At 41.9% G+C, this 21,339-nt stretch overlaps 1 protein-coding gene across 4 annotated transcripts in view; it reads left to right on the top strand.

Moving 5' to 3' along the window:
* The window catches only part of WWOX (WW domain containing oxidoreductase), a 932,057-nt gene that overhangs the window by 846,182 nt on the left and 64,536 nt on the right, over positions 1-21,339 (top strand). The window contains exon 9 of one of the 4 annotated variants that reach the window (XM_039888492.1): positions 4,922-5,035. The exons of the other annotated variants lie outside the window; for them this stretch is intronic. Coding sequence (XP_039744426.1) covers positions 4,922-5,020 — 99 coding nt within the window. The 3' untranslated portion in view covers positions 5,021-5,035. Of the gene's footprint in view, positions 1-4,921; positions 5,036-21,339 lie in introns of those variants that run through there. 4 annotated transcript variants of the gene reach the window in all.

The raw sequence follows: 21,339 nt of genomic DNA, 5'->3' as shown, positions 1-21,339 counted from the left end.
GTTCATTGCATTGGCAAGAAAATTGATCTTTCTCTTTATGAACTACACCATCCCTATTCTGGATTTAATTCTCAGCTCTAAAACTTAGAACCAAGTAGCCTTGGTCAAGTCTCTTAAACTCTGTTTCAGTTTCTCCATCTATAAAATGGCTCAAAGCATCCTTTTTAGAAATGTACATTAAAACCACAGTGAGATATCATCGCATACCTGTCAGAATGGCCATCATCAATAAATCAACAAACAGCAAGTGTTGGTGAGGATGTGGAGAAAAGGGAACCCTTGTGCAATGTTAGTGAGATTGCAAATTGGTGCAGCCGCTATGGAAAACAGTATAGAGTTTCCTCAAAAAAAAAAATAAATAAATAAAAATAGTACTAACTTATGACCCAGAAATTCTACTTCTGAGTTTTTATCTGAAGAAATCCAAAACACTAACTCAAAAAGGTATATGCACCCCTATGTTCATTACAGTGTTACTTACAATAGGCAAGATATGGAAGCAACTTACAGTGCCCATCAATAGATGATCGGATAAAGAAATGGTGGTACATATATACAATGGAATATTGCTCAGCCAAAGAAAAATAATGAAATTTTACCATTTGTAACAAAATCGATAGACCTGGAAGGTTATTAAGCTAAGTGAAATAAGACAGAGAAAGACAAATACCCTGTGGTCTCATTTAAATGTGAAATCTAAAGTACAAAATAAATAAACAAACAAAACAGAAACAGACTCATAGATACAGGGAACACGTTGTCGGTTGTCAGATGGGAGAGGGCTTGGGGGTGAAAAAGGTGAAGCGATTAAGAAGTACAAATTGGTAGTTATGAAACAGTCAGATAGTCATGAGGTTGCAAAGTACAGCATAGGGAATGTAGTCAATAATATTGTAATAACTATGTATGGTGCCAGGTGGGTACTAGACTAGTTGGGGAGATCACTTGATAAGTTATGTAAATGTCTAACCACTACGCTTATACATACACCTGAAACTAATGTAAAATAATATTGACTATCAACTGTAATTAAAATGTTTTTTTAAAAAGGGGGAGGAAGATGAAGGGGAATAAGAGGTTCGAATTTCTAGGTATAAAACAAGTCAGTCCTGAGGATGTAATGTACAGCCTAGGGAATATAGTCAATAATATTGTGATAGTGTTGTTATGGTGTCAGATAGCTGCTGGACTTGTCATGGTGATCACTTTTTTTAGGTATGTAAATATCGAATAACTATTCAACATACACCTGGAATTAATTGTTTTAACGATATTGTTTGTTAGTTATATTTTAATAAAAATCTTTTTTTGAAAAGTACCCTCTTTGCAGAGTCATGTGAGGGAGCATTAAATTAGAGTCCATTGGAGTCAATCGTGTCTGTAAAGTATCTGGTACATAGTAGGACCTTAATAAGTGGTAGGTATGGTTATTTGGTGTGATGAAACTGGGTATCTGGAGATGTTTTCAAATATAAGTTTTATTATTATTTAGGTACAGAAAGACCAACAGATCAGAAGACAACTACCATTGCAAAGACAGTCTGTGATACAGATTCCAGAAGGACGCGTACTCTGCCATGGGGAGCTGCCTGGGGAAGCACGAGAGTCAGGCAGGAGGCAGAGAGGGAGGGAGAAACTGTAGACAAGAGCCTTTCTTGTGGTTTCTCCCGGTATGAGCAGGTGAAGCAAGGAAAACGGGCTTAGGATTGGCTAGTTTGATTAATTTCAGGGAGCTCAGGGGGATGGGAGCAGCTCCTCATTGGCTAGTGCCTGGTAAGTTAGGGCAGGTGGACAGTGGCCTGGAGTGTGAGGACCTGATAAAGAAGGTGATTAGGGATATGAGCTCAGCACTGGCTAGTCTGCAATTGGAAGGCACAAGTGAATTGTTTGCTGTCTGCAGGAATTGACTAACCCTGGGAAGAGCAGTCTCTCCAGGGTTAGGAAGGTCCCAGATGTCAAAGCATCAGCATACAGAAAAATAAAAGGCATGGTTAATACAGGAGGGAACTGGGAAGACACCTCTGTAAGTTTAAAAATATACACTTTTGGATTTTATGGATAAGGAGAGCAACAATTGGATGAGAAGAACTGCAGAGAAGGAGATAGTCGGAAACATTTCAAAATACCTGATACGACAAAGTACCAAGTATTAAGGCAAAGACAGAGAAGCATGACAGGAAATACAATTTTCAATAGGAGAAAAAGCACAACTTAGAAAGCAAGCTGAAGGTGAGGGTATCCGAGTCAGTCCTCTTGTTCTTACGAGAGCTAGGAGAGGCCTCTGCCCCACTCTTAATTGTGGCTACAGAAGCATTTACTTTAGATGGAGTCATTTTACAAATCTCGTCACTGCCCCGTTTCAAACCCTCCAATGGCTTTCCACTACATCTATTTTAAAAAAAAAAAAATGTCCGAACTTCTCATCATAGCCGACATAGCCTTATTTAATCTCACCCTTCCTACATTTGCTGTATCACTTCTAACTTCCTCCAGCTTCCCAGCTCCCAGACCCACTGTCCTTTCTGTTCCTTGAACACACCAAATTCATTTATTTCCTCCTTGGGACTTTCACCCTCAGTTCTGGTGTCCCTTCTAAGCTTTGCATGGCTGACTCCTCTATATAATTCAGATCTCAGTTTAATTGTCACCTTTGAAGAGAGATTTTCTTGAGCTCCCCAGTCTAAAGAAGACATTTATTCTAATTCTCTGTGTCATGCTTATTGCTCTCTGTTATTTTGTTGTTTGTTTATTTGCATCTCGTCTGTATTTTTCCATGATAATCTAAATTCTAGGAAAGTGGGGATCTGGGTCATGTTTACTGCTGTAGTACCAGGGCCTAGAAGTGAGCCCAGGACACACCAGGACCTCTGCGTTTATTGAATGAATGAATGAATGAACTGTCTAAAAATACACCATTCTTCACTCTGCCTCCAGCCAGCTCAAGAACAATTTCCTCAAGAGGCTCTGAAAATTAAAAAAGAAGCAGTGCATGGATTCTGGCCCCAGTAGGCTTCTGGGCTTGGTGTTTCTTTAATTTCATGTAAATTTCTCTAAGTAAATATTCCTTAAAAGTGAATAAAATTTTATTTCGCTTTAACAAGAGAATATAAAAGTTAAAAAGGTCACTGTAGTAATAGACTAATCTCAATTACCAGGGCAGCCTCTGAAACCCTCACTCCCACCTAATCTCATTCAGTGCATACGCAGCTCACCGTGTGATTTCCAACACAGCTAAATGAAATTATAAAGCAGTGTTAAATTTATTAATCATTTAATTAGCTAAATGTTCCTGCAAGTACTCGCGAGATGAATGGCATGTCATTTTCTAATGCAATTTGCCTCTCAGGCAGCCAGGGTCAGAAAGGGAAGCTCCTGGCATCTCGAATGAGCTTTTTATATCGCACCTTCTATTAAGAGATGGTGGTGATACCAGTGACCGTATGTGAGACTTGTACACAAGACCGGGGCCCTCGGGTGCTAGAATGAAAAAGGGCTCTCTCTCCAGCTCACCTGGGTTACAGAGAGGAGGGGCAGGGTGGGCTGATGAGCCCCTCAGAGATTGTCTCCTTGCAGGGCAAATCTTTTCATATTTAACAAGCCACTGAGCAGAGCGGAGCAAAAGATAGCAGCCAGTATTAAACGCATGCTCAATCTAGTTTTATTTCTTTAAATTTACTCAGTCGAGAAAAATTTGTGGAGTGCGAATTCTCCTCATGCTAGGTGACTTTGTAATCCTAGTTGAGTCAAGATTTATTTCTCCCTTCCAGTCTTCTGGCCTCTGCTTGTCATCTCGGGGTGTATGCACACTTGCTCTTTGAAGAGTCTTCTTGGGGAAGGGTGTTATGACTCCCAGCATTGGGGTGCGTACTTGGGGAGCTTTGAGATTTGAGGCTGACTTTGACCCATTAGTTTTGACTGCAAAATTCATGACAAGCAGCTGCTGCCAGGTGCTTTGTAAATCTCTTCGCATTTGCAAGAAGAGAGCTGGCATCAAGAACATTGTCTAAATTCACTCGGCAAGGAGCTGTTGGAGTGGGTGGTGCGCATGGCCAAGAACATTCAAATGAACACTAGTCTATTTGTTCAAGATGGAAGCTGTCAGTTCTGAAAACCTCAGCGGGAGGAGCGTTTTGCTGCATGGATGTCCCTGGTTTGCAGAGCCACTGAGCAGAGGCAGACTATACTGCATTAAGGAAGGTAGACATGATAGGACACGATGAATAGACGTCTGAGGGATGGATTCTTGTTCCTGCTTTCTAGTTCCACATGCTGTTAGCTGTGGTCCCCCGGACAAGTCACGTTACCTCTGGCTCCATGATTTCATCATCCAGAAAACGAGTTCTATGAATACTCGGTATTGATATCAGTAATAGCTGACCATAAAATTGTCATAAGGATGAAATAAAAATGACATACTCAAAACTGTTAGATAACTTCTAAAGTGACGTAGAGCATTGTGAAAGTATTTTTTATTTCGTTTTATTTATTTTTATTTTCAAGAGCGACAGCTTTGGGTTGAGTAGAGTTACATCCCAAACTTGACTCATCGATTAGTTCCTATATGATCCTGATCAAGATATTTAGCTTCTTTGAGCCTTGCTTTACTGAATAATGAAATGGGAATAATACTGGTATAGATTAGAGGAAAAGCATGTATGTATAGATATGTAATATACATACATAGACATATACATAAAACATCTATTACACATACATACACAAATATGCATACAGCTTCTGGCACCTAATCTTGTTCCGTAATGCTGACTGTGCTGTAACGCTACTGCTACCACTATTCTCATTACTATGACTGTGTCAACATTGCCAATAAAAGGGACCGCTTCCCGCCCCCGCTCAAAAAAAACAAAAAAGAAACAAAAAAAACCTCTATGTATGATTTAACACAGACCTCATTAAACAGGTTTGCCAAGTACGGATAAAGGCCACTGTGGACTCGCTTCCAGAATATAAGGAGAAGAGGAATACCGAGGTATTTGATCCAATATGGCATGGGGTTTAAGAGCACTGCCACTGGGGTTAAGCGAAGCTCATTCCAAATCCTCCCTCTGCCCTTCATTATCTAAATGACCTTGAACTAGTTATTTGCCTTGCTTACCCTCAGTTTCTTTGTCTCTAAGATGGAGGTCATTATAGTGCCTCCCTCCCAGCCAAGGTTGTTGTAAAGATAAAATGAGAAGCTTATAGCATAAGCTTGGCATATAATATAAGCAGCCAATGAATAATTGAGGGGGGAGGGGGAAGGGGGAAGGAGGGAGAGAGAAATAGAAATGAAAAAGTTTCTGAATAAGTTACACCTAGATTGTTCACTAAACAAAAGCTTCGTCTACCACCTTCTGGGTTATCTTGTAATCATCCCTTTGAGGGGAAATATTAGGCCTTAATTGCCCGCCTCCCCCCACCTCAGGCCCCGGAAAGGCCACCAAAGCCTGGAGATGTGAATCGACCTGTACCTAGTGTCTCAATACATTGGTAGTAGTCAGGGCCAGGACTAGGAAACCAGTATCCTGTAGTTGTCCTTTTCTGGGGACAGCTTTAGTTCATCGGTGATTATTGAATTGGTCATTGGTTTACCCCCAAACCATCCCTTGATCTCTTGTTGAGCGATCCTACCTATGAACAAAGGTGTCTGGTATTACACAATTGTTGTCATGAACTAAGAGATATTTTTTGTATTTGGGTTGATGAAATGCTGGTAGGAATCACTCATTTATCTATTCATTCAGTAACCTCTATCTGGGGCAGGCATCCTATGTGACAGATAACAGGTATTTGATACAAACTCGATTTTACTTCCTGGAAGTAAAGTTCCCTGCTTTGCAAGTTTTGAGTTAATGCCATGCAGATCAGAGTAATGTGCACAGACTGCACCGCCCCACTTTGCCCCTGCTTATCTCCTTCAAATTAAGGGGCTTCTTCTAGACCCTATATATAGGACACTAACTCCCAGGCTAACGCAATATCTCTGGTGTTCCCCTTATGGGCAATATTGATGGCAAACGTGTATGGGCATTTACCGCTTTGGTGACCACTGGCCTTCGAGGGGCAGGACACCCTTAGGGTAGAGACCCTAGAACGGGACAGGACACAGTGAAAAGTAGGCCTAGGGAGGAGTGGACAGTTTGCCCTTGGGGCATGACTTCCACTTTCATCCTTTCACTTTCTCTAGGCCTTGCCAAGGCCTTGCTCCCTCAGCTATCATGAGTCTCCACTAAGAAACTCAACAGTTGAGACAAAGGGCAACCTGCAAATCAGCTGTGCTTGAGGCTGTGCTGCGGGAATGGGCTGTAGGCCCTGGGTGCATCTAGCACTCGTTCCTGACCTCCCTCAAGGCAGGTCCCCCCACAGAGCCTCGGAGTAGAAGCAAAGATGTTACTTTCTGCCTCCTGTTTCTCCATAATTCAACTCAGAGGCTATCGTCCAGCCTCTGAGGAAAGAATGTCCTCCCCCAGAAAAAGTGCTTACAGACAAATTTGGTTCTTACTTATGGTTTAAAGAAAGCACCTTTCAACGGTCACACTCAAGTCTTCCTTCAGGCATTCATCCAGACACGCACACAGGATGAGGCCTCTTTCCAAAACCAGTGTTTGTTGACAAGAGCTACAGTCTGTATGCCCGAGACAGGTCGCTGCGTGCATTCACTTGGGGCTGTGATACATTCCATGAGAGACATGGTATATGAAAACTGGGGGAAGGAGAAATTGGGGACGAGAGAGGATGGAGGGAGGAAAGTGAAAGAAAGAGTCAGTGAGGAAGAGACCAGAGAAAGAGAAATAAACAAACGGAGCAGAGCGGGTAAGTATCTGAGCATCGGAATCTGCCTGCATTCACTTGAGCCGCTCCCTAATGGGGAGATCTTAAGACCATTCATCTCTGAGCTTCAGTTTCATTGTTTATAAAGAGGGAACCATCATCGAGGCCTCTGATTCACAGAGGTGTTTGGAGCAGTACAAGAGACAAGCAGACAAAGAACTTTGGACAACGGCCAGCCTATAATCACTCATCGATAAATATTAGCTGTGCTATTAAAGAGAGAAAGAAGGAGAAGAGGAGTGGGGGGGAAACAGGAACAATGAAAATGAGGTGAAGGGAGAGGATGTCGCGGGAAAAATAAAGGAAAAGGGAAGAGAAGAGAGACGGGGAGAAAAGAGAAGGGAAGCGCCAGCCCGGCTGGATATATCGAGCTGGTTCTGCTTTTCCCAGCCCGGCCCGTGTGTTGCCCTCTCGAGGCGTGCAGGCACGGCTTACACACAAACTGTGAGAAGCATAAGCTAAACGTAGACTTTAGACACAAACACCATAGGCAGGCAGGACTGCGTTCACACATTCAGTTTGCCCTAGGAAAGCTCTTCCTCGGTGCAACTTTATGGCCCAGAAACCAAACTATGAAAACTATGATACCATTTTTTTTTTATTTTATAGCAAAATATAAATCAATACTTTTATGTCTCTCTCACGAGTTTGAGAGCCACAGCATTCGAGAAGTGCCAGTGTCAGGGCAGTCACACCTTACCCCCGGGGGTTTTTTTTTTCCCCCTTCTACCGTGTTAAATATTTCCAGGTAACCAGTTAAAACGGGGAGACGGCCATATGATTGCTTTTAGATTGCCACTTCCACATTGAGTGAATTTTATAATAAGAAGCCATTTTTCCCCCCGATAGGCTGCCCTTGTGCCCGCCTCTCTGACTTTGCGGTCCTCATTATTGTGGGTTTAAATGAAGGATGTTCATTCAGGCAGGGACGGGGGGAGGCCACCAGGCATCAGAGCTGTTATCAGGCCCTTCTATCAGGCCAAGTGACAGGCGTCCGGAGCAAGAATGCAGAGCTCATGGTGGAGACCTCCAGCTGACACCAAAGGTGACTCCCCTCACTCTAACCTTGAAAGGGAAAGTTCCCACTTTATTAAAATGAATTTCGAAAGGGCCGCTCTGACAGCTGCATAATTAAATATTGGAGTGTCAGCGATAATTTATTCCACTTGCATGTCGTGGTCAGATCCTTTTCACTAGAGGGTCAGCAAGCATGATGACAGAGGCAAGGAGACAAGGGATTCTGGGCCCTTTGTCATTTCTGTAGCCCCAGCCTTGAAATCAGAGACTCGTAAAACATACGAATACGCACATATCCACACCCACACACACACGCAGACACACTCACCCCAGAGGCGGAAGGAACAAAGTGTGCACGAAGATACCTTACAGTCTTTCACCAGTACAACTCTGTAGTTCAAATCTGATATGCATTTGTTGTGAATATTAAATGTGAAATGATCGAGACCTGAATGTACAGACTTTCAACCTATATTTGAGGGTCTCCGTGGGCACCACAGCTGTTTCTGAAATATCGGCCACCCCAGCCTCCATATAGGATCTCTTCCTACAGTACAGTTGATAAGCAAGGTCAACACAGATATGAAAGTGGCTAGAACTTTCTGGATATGAACTTTTGCACAAGTTGTTACAATGCTAGTGACTTCATTTACTCAGTGCAAGGGCTTTAGGTATGCGCTGGCCCCAGACAGTAAACAACCAATGAGTGTATGATTGCAGGGTCCACTTCGTGTGTGTGTGTGTATGTGTCATCGAGAGAAATTTGCCTGATTTTAAGCAGGTGTAGTTGAAAGAACATGGGCATTGGAGCCCGACATAGGATCTTTTCTTTGATTAATGCAGCTAAATCTCCCACCGCAGCCAGTGGAATATTGCTTCATAAATGCCTATAAAAACAAAAAACAAAAAACAGAGCCAGAGCGAATTCAGCATAGATCTTCTTGAGATGTTTAGTTTTTGTTTATGTTGGTGTTTGGCTTTATTTCGTTTCAGCTGGGGAGCAGTTGTATTATTTTCCTCTTTGGTAGTTCGGAGGCAATGAGTTAATGCTTCTTGGGGCTCATTGTCCAAAGATTCTGCTAGTAGCGTGTCTACGCAGAGAACCAGCACACAAGCCCAGTCCATCATTTCTCATTTGACCCTGTCCTGTTTACTCTGTCAGGGTGAAAACGCAGGCCAAGCTTGGCTGGTCAGTGTATTACTTTGTCACGGGCAGGCTTGGCTACTCTGAGTCAGGCTGAACAAATTACATCCCTCACTCCGTCGCCGAACCGAGAACAGGGTTATAACTCAGTCTAAGCACCGGTCCCTCTTCTATTACCTTCATAACCAAGGTCATACTAATCAACTCAATTACCAGTCCTCTCGGACATTTTCATAATGTTTTCTGCTAGTTGCTCTCCTGTGAAAATCTCTAGGTCTAAGCAAATTAATGCCGTTTTTATAACTATCTACATTTCAGGTACAGTGATCTCCTTTGGAAAGACTGTATCCCCAGCAGCATAAACTAGCTTTACCTCCCCACATACTGTTCGGACAAGTTGGAGTATTGCCACAGACCATTCTTGAGCTTTTTTGTTTTGGGTTTTTGTTTTTTTGTTTTTTTTTTTTGTGCTGTAAACAGACATCTTGTTTTTGGAAAACATGAAATTGCAAAGAAATTTCTTTAGTCACTTCTGAAAGCCCCGTGTCTCCTCCCCGTCACCTTCACCTCGATCCCGACTTAGCGAGCTGGGTATTCCAGCTAGGGCTTTTCCAGGCCTCAATTTCTGAGACATCGGAGGATAGAATTACATTATTTTCCCTGCAGGCTGGGTTTTATATCCTTCTTAGTTTGCAAATGTGTTCCCTTTTGCTTCTTCTTCACCCCATTCCACTTATAGCTCTCCTTTGTTTTAGAACCACCACGTATGTTTGTATGGCATTCTATTTTTTTAATGGTTTTTTTTTTCCGAGTTACCTAATTTGATTCCCAGAGCAGATCTATGAGAGTTCAAAATCACCCCATTTGGGAAATAGCCCATATGTTGAAAATTTCTTTACAGCACAATGGCTGGGCAGCAGCGAGCGCCTTAAAGATGTCAGATAGACTTGTTTTCTCAGTCGTGCTGGTTAACGGCGATCCAAGTTTAGGAAGCAAACTGCTGATTTTATTTAACACAGCGAACTAACCGGGGCGCAGGGTAACTGCTGTCTTTTCGTGTCTCTGAACGACCGCCTCCCATGCTACTCAAATTATTAATTAAAACGAAGCTCTGTAACGCTGGGTCTGCATCCTGTAGGATGTATCTTGCTCGTAGTAGGCTCTGAAAAAAGACCAGCTGAATGAATAAATTATTTCTCCATGTATTAATTATTCAATGGACTTGCTTATTTGCTCAAAAGAGACATTGAGCTGAGTATAGAGGACAACACATATCAACTTCATCCAAAATGTGTTCCTTCATATTTTTTTCTTAAAAAGGAAACAGTGAAGCAAATATGACAAAATGCTAACAATTGTACTTGTGAATGGCGGGTATGAGTGTGGTTCTATTATTCTTAGTGCTTTTTCTGTACTTTTAAGTTTCTCCCAATACATTTACTTAATGGCATGGAGGTCTGGCTTGGCCCATACCTTTGAGGCAAGTCAGAGATTTGGTAATGAAGCAGAGGGAGGGAGCTGACTTCCGTGTGTACTCATCATGTACTGGGCCTGAGCGAGGGGCTCTGCTTGCAGTCTCGTGGAGTTCTTCACAGACTCTGGCTCTTCTCCTTCTCACCATCGTAAAGACAGTAAAGCTGAAGCCTAGAGTGCCCAACTCACTTGCCCAAGGTTCCATAAGTCAAATGAGGCCAAGATGAAACTCAGATTCAGGCCATAGTGAATTCAAAATTTCTGCTTGGTTTTTCTTTTCCCCTACAAACATTTAAAAAACTTGAGGTAAATTTCACACAACATACAATTAACCGTTTAAAATATATGATTCATCATATAACCACCACTTCTCTGTAGTTTCAAAACTTTCTCATCATCCCAGAAAAACAACTCAGACGCATTTAATAATCACTTCTCATTTCTCCCTGCCCACTAATCTCTCCTTGGTCTCTATGGATTTGCCTATTCTGGACATTTCATATAAAAACAATTATACTATGTGACCTTTTAAGTCTGGCTTCTTTCATGGAGCATACTGTTCTCAAGTTCATCTAAGTCGTAGCATGCATCAGTACTTCATTTGTTTATTGGCTGAATAATATTCCAATATGTGGACATACCACATTTTATTTAGGAATTCACCCATTGATGGACAATTGAATTGTTTCCACCTTTTGGTCCTTACGAATAATGTTGCTATGAACATTTGCGTGCAAGTTTCTCTGGACTTATGTTTTCCTTGCTCTTGGGGATCGACTTGGGAGTGAGATTGCTGGATCCTATGGTTAACTCTAAATCAAACTTTTTGAAGAGCTGCCCACCTCATTTTTACAGTGGCTGCCCCCATTTTTACATAAAATCTCTACCCTTAATACTTCTCAGTGTCTACTAATGCACTAGAGTTTTCATTAAGTTCTTTCTGCAGAAAGAGTTAAGGCGTCTTCTCAGGTAACTGTGATCAACCCCGAGGGATTTAGCTTGTGCCTGTGCAACTGAAATAGCCAGAAGGCATCCAGTCCCTGTTATTTCAGTCTCTCTCTCCCCCTCCTTCTCACCCGCTCCGAGCTCTATATTACCAAGAACGGAGGGTGGGTGGCCTAGAAAAGTGGAGGGAGGCAATGGAGTAATAATTATGCCTTCGACAAATGCCAACTAACATTCCCAGCCACTTTTACCTCTAGATCACTCTCGTTTCACTCCTCCAGCATCCTCAGTGAAGGGAAGGAAGTCCAGCCACAAACTTAAGTAAACGCAGAAAAGGAAACTGAGGCCCAGCAAAGTCATCCAGCTTGGCGGACCTCACAGAGCTCGTTTGCTTCGGAGGCAAGACCAGAATTTGCTCTCCACGCCTCCATCAGCTCCTATGGCTTCTCGTTCCTTCATATTTGGGGAAAAAATTTTTTAAAAAGTGAAAAACTCTTATAAAAAATGTTTTTTTTTTATTATATGAACTCCTCACTTTTGAAAACTGACCTACAGTAGAAATCTTGATCCCAGAGCTTCTTAGAAATCTTTAACCCCTTTCGAGAGAACATTATGGAGCATATAGCACATAGACATGAATATGGGCAAGGCATGTGCTAGCTATTTTGTAAACACAATCTCCTTTAACCTTTCATCTCACAAGTCTAAAAAGTCAATAGATTTTGCTTTATGGTAGAGATGAGGAAGCTAAGACTCAGAGACACCAAATAATGTGTCCAAAATCCCCCATTTAGGTAGTGGTAGCTTCTGGCTCTAGATTTTCCAGACTCTAGACTGCAGCTTATTTTTACCACGTCACATGTCTGAGACCTGTTATGTATCAGAAAGCACAAAAAGACTAAGATCATAAGACCAAGTCCAAAAAGGCAGTTAATGCATAAACTGCAACAGCTGTGAGCATGGCTACATCTCACTTCTCCATTCGTAAGTGAGAGGAACATGCAGAAGTGTGATGCCTCCCCAGAGCTGCAGAGGGTCTCACTGGGCACCAGTCTTGGGATTTTTAAAAACTGGTCTTGCAGGCCTCCTTAGCTTGTCCTTTAACCACCTCCTTTTGAGGCCAGGGAAAACCCCCACAGCCTAGAGTCCAGTATGGAATGAGCAATTTCGAATTGGTCTTTCCTGCTTCACACAAATAGCTAACGCCAGACACAACTGCACAAGTTCTAACCAACAAAGAGAAAGTACGTTGTCCAAGATACATTGCAGTCGGAGTGGACATGCTGAACAAGTGGTGGACAGGATGATTGAAAACACCCCGATCACGAGTTGGAGACTTGGTCTTTAGTCCCGCCTTGCCATGGATTCCCTCTGTGACCCTGGGGACCTCCCTTCTCCTTCCCGAGTGTAAACAGCAGAGGGATCTAGGTGAGAATGCTCTCTATCAGGGAGATTCTTAGAGCAGGTCTGGTGGACATCATTTGGACCCAGAAATAAAGATGGAAAAAAAAAAAAGTCCCTGTGTCAACAGCCGTCCTGAGTGGCTTCGTGGAACTGACTTTGTTGGCCAGCGCTCGGTGGTCTCTTGCACAGCATCACAATCTCAAGGACATCTTCACCACCCCTCCTAAAAGGAGATTTTGTCTGAGCACAAACCAGCTCAGACAAGTTGGGATCGCCCATGTTTTCCACCACCTTGGGAGAATTTTCCACAATGTCCTTCAATTATACAATATACTTATATTTTCTCCGAGGAATAGTTCCCTGTGGAATGCCCTGTGTTTCTTTTGCATGTTTCTTTTTGCAAACATCCTTTCATTTAAACCTCACCACAATTCTGATAGTGTTGTCCTCACCTCCAATTTATAGTCAAAGAAACAGGGGATCAGAGAAGTTAAATGATTTATCCAATATTGCCTAGCTAGCAAGTCGCAATGCTGGAATTTCACGCAGGTCTGGTTCCTAAAGCATTCACTTCCACTGCCTCCTGATACATTTTCTTATAATGGGCATCTTATAATCAAACTGATAAAATCACTTAATTTGATCTTTGGATAAAAGTAGTACCAGTCTCATAAGTCAACAAATTAAATAATGGCTAAATAAGAAAACAAAATCTATGCATTCCCTAGGAGTAAATGATTATATGATTTCATTGACAAAGATAAAATTTTTGCTTAAAAAAAGAAGAAAAAAACAGAACTCATTTTTAGTCGAGTGTTACTTCTTTTACAGTAAATGCCCTCTTTAAGATTTCATAATTTTTTTTTCTCTTCCAGTTTCTCTCCAAATTTAGAAGTTAAATTTATAAGGCTGTGATTTGCAAGGTCATCTTTTTTTATTTTAAAGAAATGTAAGCAAAAGATGAGGCCTTTCCAGGTTTGGGGGGGTGATAGCTCGTGATCCTTTATTGACTTTGGCCAAGTCTTTGCAGATTCCTGTGGGTTGGAGATTATTAGCGCCTCGCCTACAAAATGTAAATACATTGACTTATCTAAATATTCCCCCCCACACACACTCCCCAATTTAAGAAAAATGTGAGATGTTGGGTAATGTTTCCAAGAATAGACTGAAGGATTAGCCAGCCTGGAGAACTGAACTTCAAGAGGAAATAGAATACATTCAATTCCACAATGATTATTTGCTGACCCAGTGCTAGGCACGCAGGGAGTGAGATGGATGGAATTCATACAGTAGCTGCCTTCGAGGTCACAGACTAGCTTGGAAGACAGGTATGCCGACAGATAATTACAACATGGGGTGTATGCACCCCAGGGAAAACACAGACAAGGTTTAGGGGTTGCAAAGAGGGAGAGATTAACTCTATAAGGAAGTCTTTCGATAATGGCTTTCAATTATAGGATGCACCTAATAATATGATTATATACTTTCATAATAGTGTATCACCCTCATCATTTATTCCCTTAATCCGAACAAATATAATTATTATATTCATTCTTTCCATTATTAGTTCTCTTTATTCCTGATGAAAACAGTGGTAGGTGTTTCATAAGAATTCTTTTGTGACCCTTCACATCATTTTTCTACTCAGAATTTTAAAGTAATTTTTTGTTTGTTTTTTTGCTCCCGTTTTTCCCAGTCCTTGAATGAAAATGGTACCCTGCCCCTCCCCCCCACCCCCGGGCTCTCTGACAGTGGGTGCTGATTTTGCAGTGGGCTTACAAATGCTTTTCAAAAGCAGCCCAATGTAAGATCAAGCCACCCAAGGGACGTTCGTTCTTCACTATGCATCATGGCCTTTTAATGCCATATTGCTTTTTATCAACCAATCAGCAGATGTTTTTCCTCCTTTTACATTGAAAGCACTCCACTGTAGAAACCAGTAAGTTTGTTATCTCACTGTTGTTGTTTTCTGATGTCTTGACAGCAGAACCAATCTTTGGAATCCTTTAAGAAAAAATTACCGAAACAAATTCGATCACAAAAGCTTTTAAAATCTGAAATCCCAGGAAGCTAATTAGTGCATTCTTTTAAGATGGCTTCCTGCATTTTTATATACACAGAGGCTTGGGTTTCAAATGCAGTTGGCAGTTTGCCACGAGTCAGGCAGGTCATCCCAGCTCTTAGGGACACAAGCTCTGCAGAGCCCTGTGGAGGGAGGGTGGGGCCGTGACGCTCCCCTGCGTTAGCACATTACTGGGGTCTGTCACTGGGTAGCAGGTGGAGGCCAGGAGCCGCATTCACATGGGCTCCCTGGGGTTAGTTGTATACTCCGCACACTTCTCTCCTTGCCCTAATGATGTCCTTATTTTGCTCTTTCCCCGCTTGACATTGAACCTCTAGGGAATAGGAGCTGTGTGTACCCCAGTGCCTTGTATGGTACTTGGCACATAGGAGGTGTGTAATAAACGCAGCTGCTATAGTGCAGAAAGCACAGACTTCAGAATTGGTGCAAAGCGCATGCATCTGGGAGCACACAGCCCTCTTTAACCTGTGTTTGAGTTCCCTCCAGGCCTTGTGTTTCTGCTCTGGGCTGCAAAATCTTTGAGGTCTACAATGACCTATCTTTGTACCCAAAGCCCTCACTTGGCGCCTGGCTTAGAGTAGGTCTTCAGTAAATGTTTGCTCCTCACTGAGTGACTGTATGAATCATGTCTGGGATGTCTACTCTAAGACATAGCTTGTGAAACATCCTTAGGTATATTTTTCCCTTTCCCAGGATTTGGGAATTTCATTGCCAATGGCAAAGACAGACTGTGAGAGATGGTTTGCCCCTTTCTCTCCTTCTCTCTCTCTGTTTCTCTCTCTCTCTGTCTCTGTCTGTCTCTATCTCTCTTTTTCTGTCTTTCTCTGTCTCTGTTTCTCTCTCTCTCTCTCTCTCTCTCTCTCTCTCACTCTGTATGTGTGAAAAGTCCTTGGAAGTATAAAATTATGACCTGAACGCTTTAGTGATTTCATCTCATTGTATTGGAGAAACATCCATGATTCTTTCCAAGAAAGTCTTTTCCAGCATAAAAACCATGTTACTCACATTTGAAATGCATGTGTATCCATACCTCCAGGCCCATGTCCATATTCATGTATTCACTGAAGAATAAACCCTATTAGTTCGTGTCATCTGCTCCCCTCCTGGACTTCCTGAGAGGCATGGGAGTAGCACATTCCGGATGGAGGGAACTATCCACGAACCATCTTAAAAGTCTAAAAACACCCAGTATGTGGGGGCTCATTTGAGTGACTCTTTGGCTCAAATATTTGATTATTAGCATGGTCCGTATAATTCCCTTCCTCATCCTCATGCATGACCCTAAGGAGTCAACAGGCAGATTAGAAACAGAAGCTCAATGTAGTTCCAAGCAAATAGCTGAACCGGCCACCCTGAAGTTTTCCTTACTCAGTCTTCAAAGACACTAAAAGAGATTGTAGCTTGCAGACCAATAGTCAAGGCCATTGAAGAGAAGTACTTCCTATAAAATAAAGCTCTCTTTTTTCAAATGTAAGTAAGCCCACCCAGTGAAACCTCAAAATCAAGTTCAAGGTTCAGCACCAGGAGAATGATTCTATAAATCATGGTAGATCCACTTAATAGAATGTTAGACAGCCACTAAAATAAAATGGCAGTTGGAAAAAATACTCATGATAAAAGTTTTAATGACAAAAGTGGGGTCGCAAATGGGATATATTTTCTGACAAGAACTATATTGCAAGAAAGATGAATAGGAAGAGAAGAGAGCAGGGGATGTGTTGTATACCTGGGTATTCTTTTTACCTTTCGAAATCTTAAATGTGTTGCATTGCCTTTAGAATTTTAAAAAGTCTAATTTAAAATGTGTCACCAGTCAAGTCGTGTGGCAATTTGTAAAAGGGTTACTCACCATATTTCCAAGATATGCAATTATAAGTAGCCCTCACATATAGCCAGACTATTTATGTATTTGAACTTGGTCTTGTGAGGTGTCGGTTCCCGTGGCTTTGTAGAGTGAAGTGCTCTCAGGAGCAGGTTACTAGCAACATGGTTCCCGGATAAAGCATGCATTACTCAGTTTAACACTAAACATCAGGATAAAATGCCTCTGGGTTGTCAATGTTATGTACTTTTCTCTGTTGCTTTAACTGTCAGAAAGTTGTTGAAAAATTGTCTTTTCCCCAAAATACAGTAACTAATGCCATGGCCAGATGGCCATGACAAATCCTTCAAGATTAAGAGTGTGCTGGTGTCCAGTTCATTTCTACTTTCAGCGAAAGGAGTGAGGTAGAATGAAACATGAGTGTGTTCTTTTAGAAAATTAACAAAAATGACTAAAGATTAAATTTAGAAGCTGGTAAGTAATTTGTTTGATAACATTAACAGAAAAAAAAATCAGACTACGTCATGAAGAAAAGAATAGCATGTGTAACAGAGCTTTCATTTATTGAGCCTTTTCTAGATGCCATTTTGCATACATGTTTCTCATTTAGCACAATTTATCCCATTTAGTATTAGCCCTAATCTCAGAGAATCGGCATTCTTGCCTGTCTCTCACATCCGTGTGCATGCTCTGTCTCCCTCCGCATACTGTTTCCTATTAACTTCTACCCCCTTCTCAACATCCCCCAAGTCTCTGCTAATAGCTGCACATCAACTGCGCACCTCACAGCTCTGGTGTTTATGGTTTGGAGCAACCTGTGTGGAGTCCAACTAAAACCCTGTAAAGATTGGTCAACTCTGACTTTAGGGCCCTAAGTTTTAGTATGCCTCACTCTAGTTGCTTGAATAAAAGGAAGACATTTGGAAATTGCTGAAGTGCTTCTCAGTGATCAGATGTTACAAGTAAGTTTGAAATCCAATTTTGTTGAATATAACAAAACCTAACTCCCCTGAAGCCTAAAAACAGACATTTTTACTTGTACAGTGTCTAAGGGTTCCGTGCGTAGGTTTTAAATTTATTTCGGATGGGCTATGCTGTGTTCCCATGTGGCCACCAGGTCAGCCACAAAGCTGTGGTTCTGGTCATTCTGATCCCCTTCTGCATGAATCATGTGACAACCTATGTCTATTATTAGCTGGATGAATATGACCATGTTGATGGTTCGCTTGGCCTTTATATGACCTTCCACGGACTGTAACTAACCCAGCAGTGCCCACACCTAGCAAAGACATGCTCTGATTCTGATCAAAAACGAGTAGCGTTAGAGGCAGACCATGTGTGCCTGCCCTATGTCCTGGCACCAGCATTGAACAAAAAGATCCTCTCGCAGAGTTAACCGTGTGATTCCATTTCCATGTGAGCCCCTACAATGTTTGGTCCCACTGTGCCCTTTTAGTCTCACCTCTTCCTCCTACACATCCTGCTCCCCACTCCCGGGATTACTCACGATTCCACTGACAGGCCACATCCTTTCACACCTCTGAGCTTTTGGTCATACTGTAACCTCTACCTGAGTTCCCTTCCTGCCTCCGCCCTGACCTGTCAAATTCCTTATGCTTTATGCTTCTGAATTTCTGCTGAAATGTTACCTTCTCTATGAAACCCTCCTAGACCTCATAGTATAGTTATAAGTCCTTTCCTTGTATACCCATATTAGAGGGCCTGGAAATGATCTTTATGTGAATTGTTTGCACATCTATATTGTGAGCTTATTGGTTAGGAAAACCTAAGCTGCATTACCAAAGCCCCGCTAAGGCATTAAAGCTCACTATAGCTGTTTTTTAACCCTCCCAAAAAACAACATACATGAATATTTCTGGCCCGTGGCAATATATTCCACAAAGTGATTCAGGGACCCAGGATCCAAATACCTGTGTCTCCATTCTTCCAGTTGCTATATACATTCAGCTGTCTAATATCTCTTACCAGCCATAGCCACATAAAATTTATAAGAACTAGTCACATGACTATCTCTAACTGCAAGGTGGGCCGGAAATGCAATCTAGCTCATTGTCCAGGAAGAAATGTGAACAGATTTTGGGTGGGAAGCTGGCAATCTGTCACAGTGAGCTACTTGAGGCCACGGACTGTCTTTTCCCCCTTAGAATATTCAGCCTCTGGTACAACCTTTGGTTCTCTCTGGTCCCCAATAAATATATGTGGAATGAAGAGATAGGAGAACATTTGCCATCATGTCATTAAACTTTGAATCAAGCGACATACATTTTTCTTTCTGGTACTGTTGGGGAGTGGTCCTTCATCTTATGGCTGAATCTAAAAACACCAAGGGCTGAAGAAGGCACAGAGATGTCTTCAGCTATATTTGCTCATTAATACAGAGTCATGTTGTTGTTTCACAGGGTGAAAAGATCCCTGGTAAAGAGTAATCTAATAATTCATCTTTATATTAAAAATAAATTATCGTGCGTTCATTCATTTCCCCCTGGCGCACTCCGGGCCGACTTTGGCTCCCCTTCCTGCTAAATGCATCCTTTCCCTCTCATCAATTTCCACTCCTCCTGCCTAAAATGGAATACAATGAATAGATGTATAATAAAATCTTTTAATTGTCTTAGCATATGTTGCTTTTATTAGGTGGGCATAATTGCATTCATGGGATCACCTACAAAGTCCTTTCGAATATAAAATTGAAATGGCTTCACACTCCATGCACAAGTCCTTCTGAGCCACTGTTTTCCCCTTCGCTGCCTCCTGTCCCCCTTTTGCTGTAAAGTTCACATTGAAGTGTGAAAAGAGAGATGTGGCAATCGACACATGCTGGATCTTATCAGCCTCCAGTGCAGCTGTGGCCCGACTGAAGAGCGACTGTCATTTCTACACCATTTATTCCTCGCCTGGCCTCATTGCTTGCTTCCTTTCGGAGGAAATTTTCCCTGGTAAAGTACTGTACTTGTCATTTCTTTCCCTTTTTTTCCGCTCTCTCTCCACGGACGGGTTTTGATATGCATCTATCCCAAAGGCAAGCCTTTTACACACTTCCTCTTAGGGTCAGGCTCCTCTCAACTGCTTTGGGCTCGTAAAAGCAACTCGACAGAGTTTTTATGGTGTCGTTACAGCCCCCTTAAACCTGTCTTCTTCCAGTTTCCAAAATTCTATTGCCGCTAATCCGTTTACCAGCTCTTTTATTTGAAAGTAGGCAATGGAGCGGGAGAGAAGGAAAGAGAACCAGTTGAAGACTCACTTCATTTAGACCAAGGTTTATTAAAGTCTATTGAGGTTGTGGCTAATTCTAGGCACTTAAATTTGAGTCATAGTGCACAATCTCAGTCTTCATTTTTATTTTCGAACAGGGATTGGCAAACTTTCTGTAAAGGGACAGATTGTAAATATTTTAGGTTTTGCAGGCCCAACAATTTGTGCCACAAATACTCAACCCTGCCTTTGTAGCTCACATACACACACACAAAACTCTTGGGCGATGTGTAAATGGCTGAGTGTGGCTGTCTTCCAATAAAACTTTATTTACAAAAACAGGCAGTGGGCCGGATTTGCCTCATGAGCTGCGATTTGACATCTCCTGTTTCAAGTACTAAAACTTCCATCTATCCCATCTTTCAGGTGCTGTCTTCCAAGAATTCCTATTCTGACTCTAGCCTTTCAGTGGTATGGCGTTTATATAACTAATGCTCTGCTTGGAGAGCAGAATATTATTTCCCAAAATTGGGTCTACTGACTTGCAGTTTCCAACTCTTTTTTTCTCTCTTTACTTTCTTTCTTTTGAATAATAGAAACTTAGTATTTTTGTTTAATATATCCATAACTGCCTCACGCGTGCCACACAAAGCAGTTTAGAAACTTGAATATTAGGTTTCCCACTTAATGTGTAGGACCTTCTTGGAAAATAAGCATTTGTCATATTCCTGAGGGGTAAAGGCAGTGGTGAGACGAATCGGTCTGCTGCCCTAAATCCGCCACCGCCTTGCCAACGTTCTCTGAGTCTGGTGGTTGACGATAAGGGCACCAGCGTGTTGTGACTGCTGAATACATGTGTGGGGAGCATCAGAAAGTCTAAATCTTACTCAAATCTCACAAGAAAACTGTGAGGAACATATGAAGACTCTTGTATTCCAAAAGTGCAAAATTAAGCTCAGAGAAGGAAAATATTGTCCAGGGTCCAGGTAAGCAATGATTATGGCTTGGATTTGGGTAGTGAATGAATCTATGAACCCGTCACAACATTTCCCCATATTTATGTTTTCACTAATGCCGAGTGTGACAGATAATGTTAGTAAGTCACTACTTGTTCCTGGGCACACACCTTGTCTGTCTTTCCCATCCTCCTTGGCAGTGACCTGACCAAGTGACTGAATCCTAATTTATGCAGTTCATGCAAAGTGATGCCCAGCAGCTCCAGTCTGGACTGATGGAAGACCTCCAAATGTGCAATCCTCTATGTCTGCTTTTTTCTCTCCCTTCAGTTTAGCTACAATGAAGGTGACACTCAGGGTGATCTTAGAATCTAAGATGAAAGAGCCTCTTTCTGTCTGTTTCCTTGAATGAGTGTGTGAAACAGATCCACCCTTCCACTGTAATCTATTA

Source organism: Pteropus medius, unplaced genomic scaffold, assembly GCF_902729225.1.
Source record: "Pteropus medius unplaced genomic scaffold, Ma_sr-lr_union100, whole genome shotgun sequence".
NCBI classification, from domain to species: domain Eukaryota; kingdom Metazoa; phylum Chordata; class Mammalia; order Chiroptera; family Pteropodidae; genus Pteropus; species Pteropus medius.
The sequence above is the reverse complement of the archived record's forward strand: the minus strand, read 5'-3'. Positions and strand labels throughout refer to the sequence as shown.